General features: G+C 40.6%; 3 protein-coding genes across 4 annotated transcripts; 1 reads left to right on the forward strand and 2 right to left on the reverse strand.

The window, feature by feature from the left end:
* Positions 1–283: 283 nt before the first annotated feature.
* On the reverse strand, positions 284–4,106 carry zgc:174888 (uncharacterized protein LOC558116 homolog). Its single transcript, XM_062421882.1, has 5 exons — positions 3,559–4,106; positions 3,111–3,217; positions 2,603–2,674; positions 2,141–2,287; positions 284–1,920 (listed from the first exon to the last, which is right to left on the reverse strand). The coding sequence occupies exons 1-5, from the start codon at positions 3,569–3,571 to the stop codon at positions 1,573–1,575; spliced, it is 687 nt and encodes a 228-aa protein (XP_062277866.1). The 5' UTR covers positions 3,572–4,106; the 3' UTR covers positions 284–1,572.
* A 1,642-nt stretch (positions 4,107–5,748) lies between these two features.
* flcn (folliculin) lies at positions 5,749–11,561 on the reverse strand. Of its 2 annotated transcripts, none has more exons than XM_062421798.1 (12): positions 11,310–11,561; positions 10,971–11,183; positions 10,682–10,828; positions 10,325–10,546; positions 10,029–10,195; positions 9,830–9,921; positions 8,737–8,900; positions 8,338–8,451; positions 7,538–7,661; positions 7,301–7,426; positions 6,446–6,548; positions 5,749–6,345 (listed from the first exon to the last, which is right to left on the reverse strand). In XM_062421798.1, the coding sequence occupies exons 2-12, from the start codon at positions 11,181–11,183 to the stop codon at positions 6,138–6,140; spliced, it is 1,680 nt and encodes a 559-aa protein (XP_062277782.1). In that variant the 5' UTR covers positions 11,310–11,561; the 3' UTR covers positions 5,749–6,137. The 2 variants fall into 2 exon arrangements, with proteins under 2 accessions (XP_062277782.1, XP_062277779.1); XM_062421795.1 differs by having other exon boundaries at positions 10,670–10,828.
* Positions 11,562–12,109: 548 nt separating this feature from the next.
* On the forward strand, positions 12,110–20,763 carry leng9 (leukocyte receptor cluster (LRC) member 9). Its single transcript, XM_062423112.1, is given in 12 exon segments — positions 12,110–12,251; positions 14,375–14,430; positions 14,433–14,470; positions 15,000–15,102; positions 15,104–15,137; positions 15,259–15,554; positions 15,556–15,586; positions 15,728–15,995; positions 17,219–17,342; positions 17,442–17,693; positions 17,695–17,751; positions 17,753–20,763. Coding segments are annotated over 12 exon segments (1,755 nt in total). The 3' UTR covers positions 18,107–20,763.
* Position 20,764: the final 1 nt, after the last annotated feature.

Below are 20,764 nucleotides of genomic sequence, written 5' to 3' on the forward strand. Positions count from 1 at the left end.
TGGCGCTTGGCTCCCTGCTGCCAGGAATCGTCAGACTTGCAAATATTTGTCTACTAAAATATATATAGCCTAAACATAAACATTACATATATAACTTAACTTAAGTGGAAAATTAGACGAGTCTCCCAATACCTCCCCCCATGGAAAAACATTTGTCTAGAAAGTTAGATGAATTATTCACACGTGATTCATGCATGTTCTGTGGATCACCCACAGTCTCTGAGTGAGCTGTGATGATTACTTTTATTTCAAGGAGGAGTTGTAGTTAACGTGTAACATGTGCTGCTGCACAGCCTGGTACAATCACAGAGGTCAGCAGCCTGTGTACTACTGATGGGAAACATAGATTTGGCAGTAGCCTCACTGCTGGATGTAGACTGACAGCTTAGATATTGAATTATTTTCCCGTAAATGGCACTGGGGATGAAGAGTGGCTTTGTGGTTTCAGTAAAAATAAGACATCTAAATAGAGATTCAATTGTTTGTCCTCAAACCTTTCCAAGTTTTAGTTTTTGTAGCAGCAGCATGATCTAATTATTTGTCATTTGCATTCATGCTGTGTTACGTTTGATTCATCCTTCCAAATTATGATATAAGTTGGTGGGAAAAGGGTCAAAGAAAAACTTGAGGTGCAAGCCAAAAATCGTTTCCCATAGTGGCCACAGCAACATACCTCTGCATTCGAAAGATTGTGAAAGTACAAGGAGGGTCCTTCAAGGACAATAGTGCACATTATAGGCGTGGGTGTGTACAAGCAGGGGCAAGTGCGAGCACTAAATGATTCTCTTTATTTCTCATGTTGATCCTGACAGGATTCACAACATCTTCTGAGCCTCGTTTGATCTGGAGTGCATTCCTCACTCATCTGCAATTCGTCTCTCAGTTGTTATCAGTTGCAAAATAGCTGCTCAAATGTTTGTATGTTGGAAACAACTAGAGCACAGCAGTAATGGATGAGCTCATATGAACGTGGACTCTCTGTGTCCTGTTGCTGGAATGCAAGATCATAAACAAAATATAATCTCTTTTCACAGAATGTACACAAATGTGAATCTCTGAAAAGTAGACAGGAAAGAACTGACTCCAGAGGAAAAAGCAGCTTACATTTGAGATATTATATCCTGGATAATAATTGCACAAAATATATCTAAATGGCTTTAATTTACAATTATATACAAAAGTAAACGTCTATAAACAGTAATATCTTACATTAACATAACATTCATTGTAAACAGTGATGAATTCCACATCAAAAAGACGATGGCTTATGTGCATTGGCTTGCTCAGCATCTCTTGTTAGCATGACAAGCATAACTAGCTGGAGCTTGTGGCTTGCTCTAAAGAGGAAGGCTATATATATATATCTGTGATATCAGTTGTTACAGGGCACTGTTGGACAGTGAACATAGCTATCTGAACTAACTTTGGACATTAAATGCAACCTGTGCATATCACTTCATATTAAGAAAGCTTACTGCATAACAACACAAAGACAAACATCAGAAACAATCATTCAGTGCCAGGAAATGTCTTGCATTTTGTGTGCATCATCAAAAAGATCCATTTGAGTGACTATGAGAGCAACCACCAGTAGAGTCTGAATAGCAGGGGGCTCCAGAGAGAATAGGACAGGGATCGTGGACTGCAGCTGCACGGCGGCTGTGTTATGTCTTTCATCATGTCAGACTGTCCTTCCTCCACACTGCTGATAGCTCGGGTGGTCAAGAGTCTGGCCCTCGATGGACCGTAGTCCTTTCTCTCAACAGAGGGGGGCAAAGTGGGCAGGGTGCATGTTTCAATGGAGGGTGAGCATCCGACGTCAAGCCACCGGGTGAAAAGCTCTGATGTTAGCTTGAGGAGTTCCTCGGGGGAGGAAGATAATTCTGCAAATTGAGCCAGGTCTGTCTCCTCCTGGAACCTCTGTGGCAGAGAAGAAACAAGAAACACATTAAAAAGAGGTGATCCAAGACACAATTTCACATAAAAACATCGGGACTCTGATGAATTTACTTTAACAAATAAATGCATGAAATAAAGATTCAAATACTGATATTACTGCAGTCAGTAATCACAAGAGATGTCTATTAATCTTTAATGCAGGATATATAATAAGGCATTATGGTTAAAATAAAAATCATACCTCTGTGTTTTTGTTCTTTTTGATTATTTTATCCAGTGTCTGCTTCAGCTCAATGATTAGGGAGTGATTTAAGTGCTCATCCCAGAGATTTCTGAGAAGCACGTGCCAGGAGTCCAGGAGGACTACTGCAGCAGGGAACACACAGCACTGGAGAGAAATGAAGAACAACAACAAAAAAAAACAAAGTTGAGTTTAACGTGCAAAACACATGTGACCAATAACCACAGCAACCACATCAATTGCTCAGTCGTAAAAAGGCAACAACAGCTTACTGCTGAACTTAATTTTACAAGCTTTAGCTGAAGATTAAATGAAAACTAATTGTTATGTTGTTAAAGAAACCAAAAAGTCAGTCAATATAAGGCAGATGCAGAGGAACACTGTTAGTAGACTCTAACATATACGACCCATTTATGGCACATTCTACCTTACTTCCCCCTTTTTATCTGATAAGGAACTCACCGGATCAGAGTCACAGAGCATGCTTTTTGTGTAGTGGTGCACTACATAGTAATCTTTAGGAAATACTGTCCGCTAGAAAGAGAAGGAAAAGTAAAGAAAAAGATGAGAGTTAACCCATAGATGAAGGGACTGGTAAACATTTATATAGTAATACATAATATAATGAAATACAGTGATTACTGAGCCTGACAAGAGCAATGTATGATTGGTGATTAATAGAGATAACAGCAGAAATTGAACCACACAATGATTAAGCCTCTGTTATGACTGTGTTATGTGACACACATCAATCAGTAACGCAGTTTGTCACCTGATGACTGAATAAGTTTCCACATGAGACCAGATCATTGGATCTCATTCATTACAATATGAACTGACTGAACACAATTGATACAACAAGTAATATTTTTTAAAGCATAGAAAGGATATCACTCTTACACAGAGGATAGTTTTCATCTAAGAAAAACCGAAAGGACTAAAAAAACAAAGTCAAAAGATTCAAACTTACAAATCCAGTTGGGTTAGAGTCGATAGTTGTTTTAATGTTTCTCACACCTCCCAAGTCAAAGTCACATCCACCACATTGGACAGTCAAGAGTGATAGCAACAGCAACACTGTTAGAGACATGAGAAAGGAGTACAGAGACGGAGCACATTCAGATAATTGCTGGAAACTTTCTGCGGTTTGTAGGCTTGTTGCTAACTGCATACCTACTAAAAAAACCATTACATCATTTCCTGCTTCAATTAGTTATTTCTGCAGAAAACAACATCAAACATGGCTTATTGCTGCAACACTTGCTGTTGCAACAACTAATTTCATTTTGACAGCAGAAATACTATTTTGACAATCCCAACCAACAACAAATTTGCTACTAACCAGACTCAACCATACATACATTTTTCACAGAAAGTTTGCAAAAAGCATTAACATGCATTTAATTCTTGTTTCTCACCTGGCAGTGACATCCTTTTTATCTTTCTAAAAATGGGCACTTCTCCATTTCTCTTGTTGACGGCAATCACACACACACAGACATGAGGTTTCTGTGTCAGTCTGTGAAAGGCAAAGTTTCCTCTTCTGTGGTTTTTTCTTGAGGTCTTTGACACAGAGTGCGCTGCTGTGTCTTCCCCTTCACAGCTTGATGTTCAGTCTTCTTGTTGACATCCTTTATACATTCCTTCCTTTTGAGTTCCTATGGTACTTTCCCAAAAAATGCCTCATTTATCCACTCACACCATCCCGCTCTCTCACTTTGGATTTTCCCACTTAAGCCTGAGTGGCTGCAGCCTTTCCCTATAAAGCTTTTGTTTGATTTTCTGGTTAGTCTTTTTTTTTTACTATATCTCTTCCTCTTTCACCCCCCTGTCCACTGACCTAGAATCTTCCTGAACAGCCTAATTTGAGTCACTCCTCTCTGCCTCGAAACTGGTTAATGGATAAAGCGGGAGAGACACACTGGCCTCCTCTTCTCTATCTCTCCCTCTGGCCACTCTGTGTATCCTCACTCAGACAGAGGCTCCGCTCAAAGTGAAAGTGCTAAGCTGGATTGCTTGCCTGCTCCCTTTAAGTCTCGGCCCCTCCCACCACCACACGTTTTACCTCACTATTGACTGACCCGGCCCCCTCCCCCTGCTCCCCACATTGCCTGACCCCCACCCTCTTACCCCCATCCTCCCCCTTCCAAACCAGGCCCGAGGAGGCTTAGTCATGCAGTTGGAGCGTATGTTTTTCATTTGGACTCTCCCCCACACCTCTGTGCCTGTAGATCCCCTGGTCTTTATCTCTCTAGACTCAGTGCGCAACGCAATATCATCCTGTTTAATCATCACATGGTCTATTTTTCAGTTCTTTTTAAATAAATAAAGAATCACATTCCTTTAAAATCTGACAAACAGGATTGCAACACTGCATTGCCAGAACTTGCAAGTCATTCCATGCATGACAGCTTTCTTTAGCCTTTACTGCTAAAAACCAGTTCACAGAGGTGGATGGTGTGACTGTGACGTGTACTGAGCACAGCTGTCATCATCATGAGGTGTGAATGTCTGTCTCCTTCGGTTATGTTGAGCAGCATCATGTCTTCATGTTTTCGGTTGGATGCCACGAGACGAGTTAATTACAAATGACAAGGAAGGAAGGAAGAAAGGAAGGAAGGAAGCACAGAGTAGTTTCTTTCTTTGTGTCAAAGAGGAATTGTTCTTCTATGTGTCCTTGATTTGGACACATGCCAAAGAAAGCAGGACCGTCCCCCCCCTCCCACGTCTCATCTCTGGGAAAAGGAAATTAAAGAGCAGCAGCAAACAAAAAGTTAACTCTCCCTGAGGAATCATTACCTCAAGACCTCTTCACCTATACCCAAGTGTCTTAATGATGGGCATAAATACCCAGTCATGGCGCCGCCTTCCTGTTTCATACACCGCTTGCATATTGGAGTAAAGTAAATATGTAACTGATTTGTGGAGCTGCTGCAAATTATGTTTGTGCTTCTATTTGTGAAACTTCCAAATGAAATCCAGATTTGAGTTAGATGTTGAAAAGCACGACAGCAGGGGAAGAAAACAAGAGTAAATTAGACAGCGTTGAGAAGTAGATTCATTTGAAAAGAAAGCTACAGTCAAGTCTAATATTTACTCACTTTTCCTTTTACATGAGCTATTGCAAGCTTTTATACAATCACTACATATACCGTAGGTATTGGTCAGGAAAAAAAAGCCCCCCAATTTAAACAAAGCCGTATGTTGTTGGCTTTTATTGACTGAAGTCTGCCAGTTGCAGCAAAGCAAAAGGGTCAAATAACTGTGGTATAAAAAAAGTGCAGCGTTTTAGTGGATCAGTGCGCGACTGGCTCATTAAGGAGCCAAATCCTGCTGATGTGGTCGACAGTACTGGAGTGAGGCTGTGTTATGCAACCATTTTCTACATTGCAGGACACCAGAAAACTTTAAAAGTGTTGTCTTTCACCACTTGAGATTTGTTGGCTGACAGCCACTCGAGCAAGTTAGAGAGAGCTGGCAGAGAAATGCTGCTCTCCTCCTCCACTCCACTTTCACTCCCCTCTTTATTCTTCCTGTTTGCCACAAGATGGAGCCAATTGTGGAATTAAAAAAAAAAAGAAAAGAAAAAAAGATTCCAGACTGACCTGTTCACATTCATTTATTTTATTTTAAAACATCAGCAAAATAGTTAAAGAATATTTTTGTAATAAGTTAAATTTTATATATAAGTATGAAAAGAGATTCCCTTTGACAAATAGAAACCGTCTTACAGTATCCAAACTGAACGTGTTAATCTGTGCTGGATAATAATCAGGGTTAGCAACACAATAGATTTCTCATTACTTAGAAAGATAATAATGGATGAGGCGCACCCTTTCTGTCATCTATTCACAGCTCCCTTTCACTCCACTAAAAGTCCCAAACAATTAGCAGAACCCTTGATGAAAAGATTCTTGCTTTCGCTTTCCTTCCTTCAGTGGTTCCTCCTCTTTTCAGCTCCCTTTTCTTCATCTGCTACCTCCTGCTTCTCTCTTTGTCACTGGCTGGGGCTCCTCTCCCCTCCTCGGACGGCAGTCATTAAATGACTCTTGTAGGTTTTGCTGAGCCCAGTCATCCAAAACTTGAGCAGCCTGACATTGTCCTCCTCGCCCGGCCCCGTGGTACCAAGGAGGGCCAGCACCTTCTGCGTGTCCTCCCTCCCTCGACCATCCACTTTGGAGAACTTGAACAGCACTTTGACTTTACTGAAAGAGCAAGGAGGAGCTATTAGAAGGCTTACATACGCAAAATAGATCTAACTTAAACCCAAGTAGTCTCCTTAAAGAATGAGTGGATTTTACTTACTTCATCCACTCTTCCTTCAAACACAACAGGCAGTGAGACACCACATCCACGGACAAGTTCTCATTAGACAGGGCCACCTCCAGTTTGTTTAGTAACGACGGACCTGGAGAGGACAAAGATTAATCAATTAGTCAATCGGGTGAAAATGAATTAGCAACTATTTAAATAATCAATTTTCAAGTAAAAAAGCCAAACAGTGTGGTTTTGGCTCCATACATACACAGAGTTGCTGCTTATTGTTGGGTTTTTTACTGTTGGTCAGAAAAAAAAGGAATCTGAAGACGCCACCTTTGACTAAATTATAAAGGCCATCTTTTGGTTGGTGATTGAGTGATTAACTGAGAAAATAACTCGCAGAAGAATCAAATTTTAAAACTGTATAATCAGCAGGACAAGTTGTGTGCAAATGAATTACTGCTTTGTTTTTGATACAGATTCTGGGATTTCTTTAAGAATTCCTTGATGAAAGACTTATGACCCATATTGAGATTCCAACAAGCTGAATTTAATTTGAAATGGGATGAATGGACAGAGTATAAGTCTCACTACAGAGACACCACTGGAGACTGAATGAAGTTAGTCATTCAATGAATGTATCAAAAAGGCATGTTGCCCACTGACACTGTTGTTCTATTCTGTTATATCATAAAAAATAATACAATTTGAAAAAGAATTCCTTGATATTCTGGGATAGGGAATTTCTGAACACATTTAAATCAGTTCAGTCTTGGGAAAGATGTTGGGAGAGATTCTGCTTTTAAGGTTTAACTAAGAGGCAAAGTGCTATTAATATTTTTGGATATTGAAGGTGCCAGCAAACATACAGGGACTATTAATAAATTCAGGTATGCTCACCCCTGTCTGTGGGCTGTGTATTGGCACTGCTGATGGTGAACTGATACAGTGAGGAGATATTGTCTTCACCCACAGCTGAGATCTGACAGCCTCTCTCTGAGGTGATATCCACCAGCACTGAAAACTCTACAGGAGGAGAACACAAGAAAGGTAAATTCAACATAATATTATCTGTGACGTTGGTACATATCAGACAACAATTAGCCAGACAGTGTGAGCCTTGAGACTCTTCTGTACCTGAAGAGCTGACGTGAGTCGGAATAGCCACATCCGGGCTGAGGCCCAGGAAGTTGCATTTGTAGGCCTCCTCGTACTGAGCGCTGTGTGGCACAGAACGTACACAGCCGACCGGAAGCAAAGACTGAAGGGGGACAGAGCAGAAATTCAGATGATGAGTTTGGTTGATTAGGTTGAAGAGGTATACATCTATGATTTTCACTGAGGACATTTTGATACGTCACAGTATCAGCACAGATGTCAACAAAAAAAAAAGACAACTCAGTTGCTTCAGTTTCAGTTTCCTGGTATTGTGCATATTGTTGCACTGTCATGGCTGACTGGGATAGTTGAATAGAACAGAGCCTTTGCTAATACTGTAATTGTTAATGTTGAAAAGTGACATGCAACAGCATAACTGTAATCAACTATAGTTACAAAGAAATATGCTATTAAACCACACTTTAAATGAACAATAAGTGTTACATGAAAACATGCTCTGTCTTGTTTCTAAATCTAGCACAGAAAAATCTGAGGTGCATGTACAGGCAAAGTTAATGTTAAGGTGTGTCACTGTAGCTTAAATACCGTTATGTCCTGAGGAATTTGAAAAAAAACAAAACAACTTAAGTGTAACCCTGAAAACATTAATCTGTGTTTAGTGTTATATGATTATAAAATTGTGTTACACTGAATTTACCTGCTGACACGTTATTATACCATTGTTAAACTAACAAGAACTTTCACAAGTGTTATCACTGTTCTTTAGTTATATTTACCCACATTACAACAACACAATCAGCAGCAATATTGTTGAATACCTTAAGCACTGTAAAAGCTGACTGGATGAGCCCGGGGTCTGCGCCTCTCAATATGACCTGATTTCCCATGAGCACGTGCCACGCAAGCTGGCGGAACTCTGCGGCCCTGAGGACCTGCAGCACAAATCAAACGATGATGTGCAACAGCTAACAAATGCAGTATGCGTGTGGTTAGGAGTCAGAATAATGAGGCAGTGAACTGATTTTAAAATGTGACTAAACTCTGAGATTAGTTATTAATGTTTTATTACATTTTTAAATTAGACTGAATGTCGAGGAAACAATGTGGTTAAATTGTTTTTATCTTCTTTGCTTTTCTTTTTACTCTTTCATTTTCTGTTCACTTACATCAACCATTTCACATCATTGTGCACAAACTCAAAAAGTACCCAAGTTTACCTGTCTCAAGTGCCTCAGTGACCTAAACTTTGGACCAGGCAAGTCATCTAATTTTGCTTCGTCACACAGGAAGTCACGGGCCCGCTCGATCTCTGATTGGTGCCGCTGTGACTTTGATCCGCCTCCTTCTGCTCCCTCCCAGCAGCTCATTTCTTCCTCTTGCTCTTTTAAAACCACAGGATGACACAAAAACACAAATAGCAGATGATTGCATGTTTTCATGTTGTGGTTCATTGCAAATGCGGGGGAATTCCACAGAAAACTTTGTGGCTTTATTTTACACTCTGTATGTAGGATATGATGTAGTCTGGTCATGATCCTATTTATGCCCAATCTCCAAGACAAAGTCAGTATAATCTCTTTTCGTATGTATGACTAAGTGCAATACAAATAGTAATAGACTGCCACTAATACAAGCCAGTACATGATAGGACAGCTTACCTCCAGTATGAGGGTGCCTAGCTAACATTGCATAAAAAAACTTAAAAAAAGAAAGTACACACCCTGACCTGGCATGATATTTTAAATTTCTTATTTTCTTTAAATGAATCTAAAGTATGTTTTCAAAACATTTTGTAACTGTGACTTGTTACAGAAGTGCTACAGAATTACTCATTTACTAAAATCATTATTAGGAAACAGGATATTAAAATTCCACAAACATAGAGCTGCACTGACTGGGAAATATCTGTATAAATCTTTTAATCACTCTCTAAACCTTGGCTAAAACTGTGTGTTTCGAAATTGGAAAAGTGTGTTTGAGGGCAATGGTTAAATGAATCACTCTGTTTTTCTGGCACAGTGGCTCCTCACTGGCTAACCCCTTGAATCAGCCTTTCACAGGAGACTTTTCAGACTGGTGATACAACATCGCCACATAGTGTAAAACCCATGACATCTGCTGATATCATCCTCCATCAAGACGGAGAGACATGTTGAGACATTGCCAAAGTGACTGATCTGCCTTTTTCCATGCGTCACTGAACAATTGTTAGTCTTTAGCTTTTACACACTTACAAGGTTGAATAAATGTAAATAAAAATGTTGCAATAGTAAAAACAGCATCATGTGCTATTAAGGACAATTAGTCTACCTGTCTGTCTTTCTATAAGCACCAGAGTGTCCTCTGTGGGGGCTCCCTCCAGCAGCTTCTCTGTCAGGCGGCTACCACAGGCCTTCAGCAGCCTGGAAACGAGATGAAACCACACATCTGTATGTCATGGCGAGCGATTACACATGGAAAAATACAAGAGCTTGTATGTTATGGTGGATCTGACAGTATGTTGACTCACCAGCTAAAGGAAGAGTGCAGGCTGGCCCACAGGTTGGGATGCTGTGTGAGAGAAGTTAGTGAACGGGCTGCGTTGCCACTCCGTTGATGTGGAAAAACTGCCGGAGAGAACACACTGTTCATCCTCACTGCTCGCTGGGGGCACACTCCTTGCTCATTGTCAAACACCTGATTGAGAAGTCAGTGCCGGGAGAGGTCAGACATTCTGATATCAGTGCCCTGTTGGGTGAATGTCTACAGAAAAAGTCTTCATATTTCTCTCTGAGGAAAATGAATGTGTTCATGTGTGCAACCTACCTTCAGGGCGGTGCTTTGCAGGCTCTGTATAGTGAGTCTAAGGTGGCGTAACAGGAAAGGCCAGGAGTTGATAAGGTAGATCCTGTCCATGGCTACCATGACAATACTGTACCAGCGCTGGAACCCTCTGGCAAGGCTGTCTTTGATAAAGAAGGTGTGTGAAAACACAAAACCATGTTGCTCATCTCCAAAGAAAATCGGTCCTTCACGTCCAGGACACACCTGATAAAATCAGAAAGAAAGATAATAGAAGGGAGTATATGAAGGGACAGAGGAATAAGAAAATTGTTAAGTTTATTTAGTTTATCAGATGTGTGACTCACACACACATACATGAAGACGTACGTCACTGTTTACCTCACAGCTGAGGCTGCGTACGCAGGCCTGGCGGACCACGCTGAAAAGCTGCGGCTGTCTGGGATGCTGGTGGCTCAGAAAGCGTATGCCTGTCTCATCGTCAATACTCACAAAGCCCGGGTGAGATGCAGGAAGAGAACGACAACCCTGTGAGGCAAGAAGAGGAAAATGTGTGCTTTAAGATCATTGACAGAACAACTGTCTGCATCTGCAACCAAAAAGTTATGGCTTGAGTGTTATATTATAGAAGAATGGGACACAGCTCATTGTCAGTTGATATCTCACTCACCTCACACATTTCTCCTCTCTGTGTGGCCGAGCTGTTGGCTCTCATGGTCAGACCTTCACCTTCCCGGTCACCGTCTCTGTCTCGTTCCCCAGGCACTGAAGGGCCTGCTTGGGAGGAAGGGGACGGGGATGGAGGGTGTAATGCTTCTGTGCAGAACAACGTCCGGGGGCCATGGAGCTCACAGAAGTGACAGAGAGCAACAAGGGCATTCATCTGCTTGGGGCAGAAGACATTTTTCAGATGTTTATTGTGTTAAATGGTCACATCTGTTACTGAAACTAACAGGTTACAACAGGGTTAAGACATGGTTGATACAACTGATAATAACACAGAGCTTACCTTCAGCGTAGAGCCAAATTCAACAAATGACTCACAGCTACTTCACAATCAGACATTCATGGGTCGCAGTGTCCACAAATAAGACGTTACGTAAAAGGCAGCATGCTGATCCAGAGCTGTAGAAACAGTACAATCCTGATGTGTGCTGTTTTTTCAGAAATTCATGCCTCTCTGTGTCTCAGACTGAGGTTTTATTCAGTTTTTCTTGTGGTGTTTTTCTCCTGTGCAGCTGCTGCTCACTGATCATGTGACACATAGTCATGCGCTCGAGCACAGATGACGTACGGCTTACTTTTTTCTTCAATTTAACACATTTAACAAAATCTTCAAGTATGTTCAATGATATAAGATAATGTACTAAAAATTCGTCGGTTTCTTTTGTGAAGCTTTGTGTAACGAATCCACAAAAGCTTTTTTTCGGCTAAAGACAAATAAAAACTACATTACCCAGAATCCCTAGAGTGAGAAGAAACTCGGGGTCAAAGGGCGATTAAAAGCAAACGCGTTGGTGTGTCTAAAGTTCAATACGTTTGTTCATGTTTAAGTTTAATGTAGGCTACTATTTTAACAAGATTGTTAGGTTTTCTGTGAGTCCTTCATTTACGAAAGGTTAGATAATATTGTTAGGCTAGTTTTAGTAAGTGTCGGACTACTTCCTCCTCCTGTCAGATAACACTCAACTAAAGGTGCGGTAGCAGACCTCTCAAGTCTCACGCATTGACCGTGAGACACACTGAAACAGCAGACTATTTCTTCTTATTTTTTAGTAACATTTCCTTTAAAAAAAACAGACTTTTAACATGGCTTCAGACGCGTCAGGAGTGCCCTCAACTTCATCAGAGGACCAGAGGGATGATGGGACTCAGGTGGTCCCCACCCACACAGAAGCAGGGGTCCCAGGTGACCCCAGCTGTGGCAAAGATTCCTCTAAAGCCACAGCAGGTAAAGCATATTTTACAGTTTAACCTCTACTGTTCCTGTCTGTCACATGGTCATAGATATGTTGTCAGATATGTGCCCATATTTCTTTAAAGTTATATAGGCCAATTTCAATGTATATATTCCTTTTTCTTAATTCAAGTTTCATATATACATACATGTTTTTTGTTAGATGTTTTTGTTGTTGTTATTTAGTTAGATATAGTTATTTAAAATGATTAAATTCCTTGGAAGTTTACTGTTTCAGTGCACTGGTGTCATTTTATTCAGTAATGTTTATTGTCAAATGGTAAAATATAATGCCTTCATTACATATCCTTGTCACAAGTATTGTTAAGGGATCACTGCAAAAAAAAAAAGTATGTTTATATCTATATTCTTTATATATAAAATCATCAGGTGGTATAGCAATATCAGAGTTTTTTTTACTCGTTATTGGCATAGAGTCAATATATGGCCATAGATGAGGCCAAATTTGTGGTTCATGTTGAAATTTTAAAAATAAATTAGTAAGAAACAGTCTATACACATTTCCTAGTCTGTAATACATTTCTTTGTTACTGTGAGCAAATAGAGTTCTTGTAAATTCATAGTTTAGTTATCTTCTGACGGCTGCCTCTGACAATGAATAATGCCAATAGCATGATTGCAATGAAAACAGAGACTTTCATTGCATGTCGGACTGCTCCAATGGAAAACTTGTCAGGAAATGAGTCAAGATTCCCAAGAGGCTTAAAAGGTGTTGGCTCTGACCCCGATATCCAGCATGAGACGATTCACTGACTCTGTTTCTATGTCCCTGTGTCTCATTTGGCTCAAATCAGAAGAACATTTCAAAGGATTTCCCTGAGAGTTTTACACAGTTAATTCCAATCTCTTGATGTGAGATGTTTATGTTTGGAAGACGTTTAAAGGCTGGTCAGAGATTAATATTTCCTCTGAATTTCTTAATAATCTTGGAAAGCCAGGCAGTGCTATCTCGGTCGGAAGGAGCACATTACAGTCAATAATTCAAAGTTTTGGGCTGTTAGTCACATTCAGTTCTCCAATCTGGAAATAACATCGTAGGGTATGTGGCATGTGTTTGAGTTTACGGGCAACCGCATCCTAACTGCTTGGCTGACATTTGAGCCCTCTGCGGCAAGTCACTTCCACCTGTTCCAGGATTTATATTTTGGAAGTGTGGTGGAAAGGAAATGCAGTGTTATACAAATAATTTCTCTACTACTCAACTACTTCCAGTTTCCTTTTGGGGAATTACATATTCAGATAGAGATATCCCAGTAAAGGAGGTTTAAATTTGATATGTTGTTCAGCACTCTGAGGGCAGATGATAACGGGATCTTATGCTGTGACGTCTGAGCATTTCCCATCTATCTGATCTGACACATAAACACATGTGAGGAGTCATGTAAGCGTGATATAGGACACATTGCTCACTTATATGTTTAAAACACATGCAGAAGCAAACTGCAGATTGAAATACCTGCTTTAAGGATGAGTCTCACATAATACTGTATATTAATATTTTCATTTATTACACAAACTGTCATCACTCTAATCTGACACAACATCCTGCCCAAAGTGTTGTACATGTTTTTTAGTGTCAGTGAGTGAGTTTGGTGGAGGATCATGTTTGTGAATGTTTTCCTTTATGCTCTCTTTACTTAGAAAGAAGGGCTTCGTCACATCGGAGCAGAATTGATGGGGCAGGCATCCAAAAGAGTTAGCAGTAAATCGTTGTTAGTCAGTGTATATCTTACTAATAACTTTGAGCTTTTAATGAACTCTGCTGCCAATTTTAATGGAGCTACTTTCAGTAAAAACAAGTTTTTATTTGTGTTACCTCTCCTGAAGTATTATTATCAAACTGTGCATTTGTTTTACACTTCTTTTTATTACGGTATTAGTACGAGTATTACTGTTCTACTTACTTTAGCCTTTACTCTTGGTGTGTCTCTCTCTCTCTCTCTCTCTCTCTCTCTCTCTCATCTCTCTCTCTCTCCTCCTCTCTCACTCTCCTCTCTCTCTCTCTCTCTCTCTCTCTCCTCTCTCTCTCTCTCTCTCTCTCTCTCTCTCCTCTCTCTCTCTCTCTCTCTCTCTCTCTGTCGGTCTATCATTGACAGAGTCAGCAGAAGGAGATGAGGAAGGAGTGAACGTGTGCCCCTTTTTCCTGATGGGGAAAAGTGTCATTTTGGTCACAGATGTCGTTTGTCTCACAGGTCTGCTCGCCTTACTCTGATCAGAAAATAATAATCGCCATTTGCTTAATGTGTCTTTAAGGGGCTGGAAATCATCACACTACAGCTGCTAGAAATTAAATCAATGGCTGCCTTAATGTTCACTACTTATCGCAAAGCCCAATGTGGTATTAGAGAATAATTCAGTAGTGCCATTTTTACTTTTAAATGAATTTTTATTTAAGTGCAACACTAAGGCATTAAAACAGATAGCTGCCTGTATATAGACTCTTTTTTAAAACATTTTTAGATTTCTCCAGAATTGTCCTTTTTTTTCCCAGCTCAGAAGTGTCTTGTGTGTGTTTTTTACTTCTAATGTTACTGCTCATATTTTTACAGCTGGCAGGTTATACAGTTTAGTCAAGGCTGAAGTGAGAGCTGCACGGAAGTTAGTCTACATGAAGGCTAATATGAGTTAAATTGAATTAGATACATAATTTGGCTCTCATTTCTCATACATAAACAAGAAAATTAAATTTTAAAATGTTCCACCTTTGCTCTGTGTTCATAGTGACCCATTGATAGATGATTCAGGCGCTGTTCCTTCTGACCAGGATGACAAACAGGAAGAAGAAAAGATGGAAAAACACAAGAAGAAAAAAGGCAAAGCGAATAAAAGCAACAAAGCCAAAAGACGACGAGGGAAAAGGTCACTCCACATTTGGAGTAGTTAAATCATGTGATAATGACTTCATACTCCTAAGAGGCCCTTGAAACCTTTTTCTCTGTATCATTCTTTATTTATCTGTTTATATCCTGTTTCCCCCCAGATGTGAGTAAAAAGCCTCGCATGCGCACAGCAGATGATGTTATCTCTCGGATCCTGTGGGACCCTTCAGTAGATGCATCCAAATTTGTAGTGGGGTATGTGGATCGCTTCCTTGGTGTGCTGGAACGTCCGTTCTCTGACTTCAACTGGGATGCCAACCCCTGTGACTGCGACTACACTACTGAGCTTGCCCTCCCCAGACACAGGATCCAGTACTTCACCTACAGAGGGCACCGCGTCTGGGACCGCCACAGCAGGACTGACAGGGTGTTTGGCTCCACCGGTCAATCTTTGGCTCCCCCCCTTTGGAGGGGAGGAGGAAGTAGAGGGTAAGAGAGGAGCATTTATTGCTTACCTTACCTTACCTTACAACCAGATGTACACGTACTGTACATACAGAAAAGTTCAGCACAAAAGTGAGCACACAGAATTTCCTCTGACCAAATATAATCAATTTGTCTTCCACACAGAAGACCAACAACAACAGGAGAGGCTGATTTTGGAACAAGATTGTCTGGAAGTGACAGAGGACCAGCCACCTGCTGCGAGTGGGCAGGAAGAGAGGGAAACAGAGGAGTGTACTCAAACTGAGAACACACATCTGGAGGAAGAGAAGCAGAATGAGATGAATATCTACGCTCCTGACTCAGCACAAGCAGCTCCAAAGTGTAGATGCGACGCTTCTCAGGAACAAGAGGACTCACAAGGAGCATGTGTTGCGGAGGAGGCGTCAAATAGGTGTGGTGTTCATTTTCATCCTTTTTTTCCCACCAGTCTAACTGAAAATAGATAACAACTCCTGTACTTAACAGAACATAATTTTTTGTATCTACATCCTACATTTGGGCCTTTTTTTCAATACAAAATGTCAACTTAAACTCACAGTGGAACAAAGTTAAAGCATCTTGAGATTTCATAATGTGACGTATTTAAAATAGAATATGTGGGCAGAGTAAAATTAAATAAAAGGATTTCAATTCGATTCACATTTTATGGTATTTTATGACGTATTTTTATGTGATAATGGAGTAATCCTGTAATGTCTGGAGTAATATGAGTAATCCTCAGCTACACACCACTACACAAGTTTTGGTCAACTCACATCTGCCTTTGGACGAGGATATTGTTCTGCTAGTTAATGAGTTACAAGCTGAAGGCCAAGTGTGGTTTTATATGATGGGTGTGGGGTTAGTCAGTAGGCCCAAAACACATTTGACTTGACAAATATTTGTATAGTAATTTGTTTATTGGGATCATGTACAGTGTTAAACATTAATTTTACCATGTGATGTACTGTGCTAGAGTTAGCTCATAGATAATTTTATCTGCAGTCCCTTCAGTAGGTTAATATTAAAAAATACAACAGCACAAAGCATAAAAAAACACACAGGACTACAATGTAGAGTCAGTGGTTACAGAGCTGAGAAGCTTTTAGCAGACTTTTAAATTTGGTTTTAAGTGTACTGATGAAGCTGCAGCTCCTCATGTCATCAGGTAGGACTTTCTACTGAGTTGTGGCTTTCACAGAGAGTGCTAACTGCACAAATATAGTGTGACGGAATGATACAATCTCTTTTAGCAGATATTCTGGAGATTCTAATAGAACTTACTGAGTGAGTATACACAAAGTCACATAGTGGTGGAGGGCCAAAACATTTAAAATGTTATAAATCACAAACACATTTTAAAATAATCTAAAATTCACAAAGCTCAATGAACATTCTGAGTTCAAGATGAATCATCAAACATATTGTAACATTTAACAGGAAAATAGATTTTTTTTTTTAAAGAAACAAAGCAGACTTGTTTTTACATATATTTGACACATCTTGGAAATTAATGTTTATACAAGTTTCTTTGTTTAAGGTGTCAAAGCGAAAACTTGAAAAACTATCTGTAAGACATCCATCTGGATACTCTCCTGCCTTTTGAGTAATTTTGCTCTCCTGTCTTGATTTTAGACTTAATGAGTCAAGAGACCAATTGTCTTCATCCCAAAAAGAGGGAGCAAGCGTAGAAATGGAGGGTAAGGAAGACGCTTCCGAAGAGTGGGCAGAAAGTTGGGAAGGCAATGAAAATGTTTCGGTAGGTACAGCACAGCTCACCCTGAAGCATTTTGTTCTGCTATTGTAGTCCATATTTATCACAGTGATTCTCTTTATATTCCTCCTCTACTGTACGCAGAGTTATATGGCAGCCAAGAACATCGGCGTGAATCCGTCCGCACCTTTGGAGCAGAGAGAAGAGAAGCGTGCTGGTCGGCCCCCTAAAACACTCCCTACGCACTTCATCACCTTCAGAGCCAACACTCCCGCTATCCTCACTTGTTACCAGCAGCTACAGGAGGAGCTCATCTGCCTTATCCCCTCCTCTGCCCCTCACTGGCATCCCGCCTCCGCCCTTCATGTTACTATGTGCCTCCTGAACCTGTCGGGTCCCAGCTGAAGTGGCCGCCGCTGGGGAGATGCTCCGACGCTTTGCCCATTTGGATCGCAAACCCTCCGGTGGCTGTGACCTTCCCCATAAAGCTGAAACATTTCAACGGGAAGGTGCTGTACCTGAGCCCCCAGCCTCAGCTTCCCCTCCAGCATCTCAACAGCGGCCTGCAGGAGGCCTACAGGAAGGAGGGCTGGCTCCACAAGAATTCCTACAACCCACGCTACCACCTCACATTGGCTAACTTCAGGGACAGGGAGGGAGAAAGGATTTTTGAAGGGGTGGGAGACCTGAAGGTGGGTAAGGGTTTAAATTTTGGCCGTCTTCCAGTGAACACCTTGCACCTTTGTGCCATGGGTGGTCCCAGTGTAGATGGTTTTTATAAGACCATCTGCACAGTAACTCTTCGATAATAGAAAACTGTGCACGTACACACGCGAACGCACACGCACACGCACACGCACACACACACACACACACACACACACACACACACACACACAACACACACACACACACACACACACACACACACACACACACACACACAATATATGTTGATACCTCACATAAGACTCTGTGTAATACCTCTGAGCAGGATTTGCACTGATGATGTAGTCACCCAAATTTGATGTCTTTGTTTTAATTTCTAGGTTTTTAACCTTATTCTGTTATAATGCACTTTTAAAGACCATTTTGGTGAAGGATGTTTTTAAGGGTGAAGTGTATGAAATTCAACTTAGTGAAGGGCTGCAGGACAGTGGCAAGCACACTACCCTCAATTACACTAAACTGTGTACTCTGTCGGTGTTGAGCAGAAACCTTGTATTTCCATATTTTGTCTTTTTTGTTTCATAAATCGATGCTTTTGTGACATTTTAAGTCTGTGTGGGTTCTACAAATATTCAGCCAATGAAAAGTAGTAAAAAGAGCTCCAGTGCTCGATTAGATGAATTGGATTTTTTAATTTCCTGAAACGTAACAGTTTTGGACATACAAGGTTTACACTCGACAGCAACATTTTAATGGTTGCACTTCACTTAAATTACAAAATGATTAAAAAATATATATATATTTGTAATTTTTGTTAATGAATGATTTTTATTCTGAAACAGGCAGCTATTATATGCCATACCAATATGTCAAGATGAGAAATGAACCTAGCCTATACATAATAGGTAATGCAGGCTGGTGCAATAGATCCATATATTGTCTTTTCTTTTTTTAGTGGCTCTTTTTAGTTGACAGAAATTAAAAAAAAAAAAAAAATACCACTTAACATCACCCACAGTGTACACACATTAATAATTAAGAATTTGCAGAGTTGTGCCAAATCGGTCTTCAGGTCGAGGAGGACTCACATGATTTTGTTGTTTCCCTTTGAACACAAACAGAGAGAACAGGGATATAAATGATGATGTAACGCCACACTTTTCATCAGATTTGAGTCATTAAAAAATGTATGTTTTTGTCCCTCTGTCTATTATCAAGTGAACCAAACTTGCTTGGGCATCGTTCACAATGTCTACAATTTTCTATTTTAATACTACACAGACAGGACATATGCACCTGCCATACACACTCATGTAGGAGACATAAATTGTTCACGAGGGGAAAATATGGTGTTTTCTATAGAGCGATTTAGCCGAAGTAGATTTATTCTGCAGCTCCTAATTCCATGATTTATACAATCGGTTTTAAATGAATATTGTATTGGCTGTGTTGCACAAGAATGATGACTCTGTGTGCTTTTCCAATGAATTATAACTACTAGATTGTCAAAGACATTAAATATTGAATTGGTTATTTTAAGTCCTGTGAGTGGTGATATTTTATCAGTGCTGTGATGGATGGCATGGATGTGGTACTGTTGCTGTGCGTTAATATACAGCCACGCAGAGGCTGTGTAAATGCTCCCTGAGCAACTCTTGCATACATAATATAATTTTCTGTCTTCTTTCCCCTCTTCCTCCCAGATACACAGCACACATGTACACTATACATAGGCTATATGAGTCAGTAAGTATGCTCTGTGGCTCTCTACTGTTTGCTCCCTTGCTCGCATTATCTCCCAGCCTCCCTTCCCCCACTCTCTTTCAGTGACACAGAAAAACCAACGCCGCCCCCTCCCTCTTTGCTCGCTCGCTTCTTTCTGCCCCCCTTTCTCCAATGAGAGACAAACACCATACTCCTTTTTTTTTTTTTTTAATTTAAACATTTTTTAAATTTTACTCTTTCTTGCTGTGTTTTTGCCATTTAATCTCTCAATTTGCATTTTTTAGTCAGAGCATCTCCATCACTAGATTCTCTTCACTTCTCCCGTGTTGTTGCATGTTCTCCTTTGCCCACTTCTCACTGATGCTGTTCTGTTGCCTCCAGTGAAAACTGGTTTTGCCTACAAATCCATTGCATGCTGCTTCCCCCCCTCCTCTCTATTCATTGTTCACTCCATCTCCCTCCCTCCTCTGTCTATCAGCATCACTCCCTGGGAACCCACTTTTTTGTTTTCCTCCTCAGTATTTTACGTTGCCTTTCCCTGCATCTCCCCCTCCCCATATTCATCTGTGTGCGCCTCTTTTACCCTAATTTTATATGCATCTTTTCCTCACATGAGCTCTCGACACAAGGCAGCCTGTTAACTGGTTTGCATCCAACATGTGAGTGGATATTTAAAACCTCTTTTCACCATTATTTAGCACACACATTTGCATTTTGACGCTTTCTCTCAGTAATCTGGTCAGAGTTCAGTCTGGTAGTCTGGATAGAGATTGGTCAGGTTGATGGGAGTGTGCATGGATATTGGTGGGGGTCGGTATTAGAAGTGTGCCTCTGGTAGCCCAGTATGAAGTGAGTGAGGGGTTGGACCCTGCTAATCCCCGTTAACAGATTAATTATCTTTGGGCAATATCGTGTCGCTGCCATGTTGTGAAGTTGCTTGGGCGTTAAGCTATGAAGGGCTACAATGCAACGATAAAGAGTCCCTTAGGGGTGTCTCCTCAATCTTAATCTCTCTCTCTCTCTCTCTCTCTCTCTCTCTCTCTCTCTCTCTCTCTCTCTCTCTCTCTCTCTCT

This window comes from Scomber scombrus, chromosome 7 (genome assembly GCF_963691925.1).
Source record: "Scomber scombrus chromosome 7, fScoSco1.1, whole genome shotgun sequence".
In the NCBI taxonomy this organism is placed as follows: Eukaryota; Metazoa; Chordata; class Actinopteri; order Scombriformes; family Scombridae; genus Scomber; species Scomber scombrus.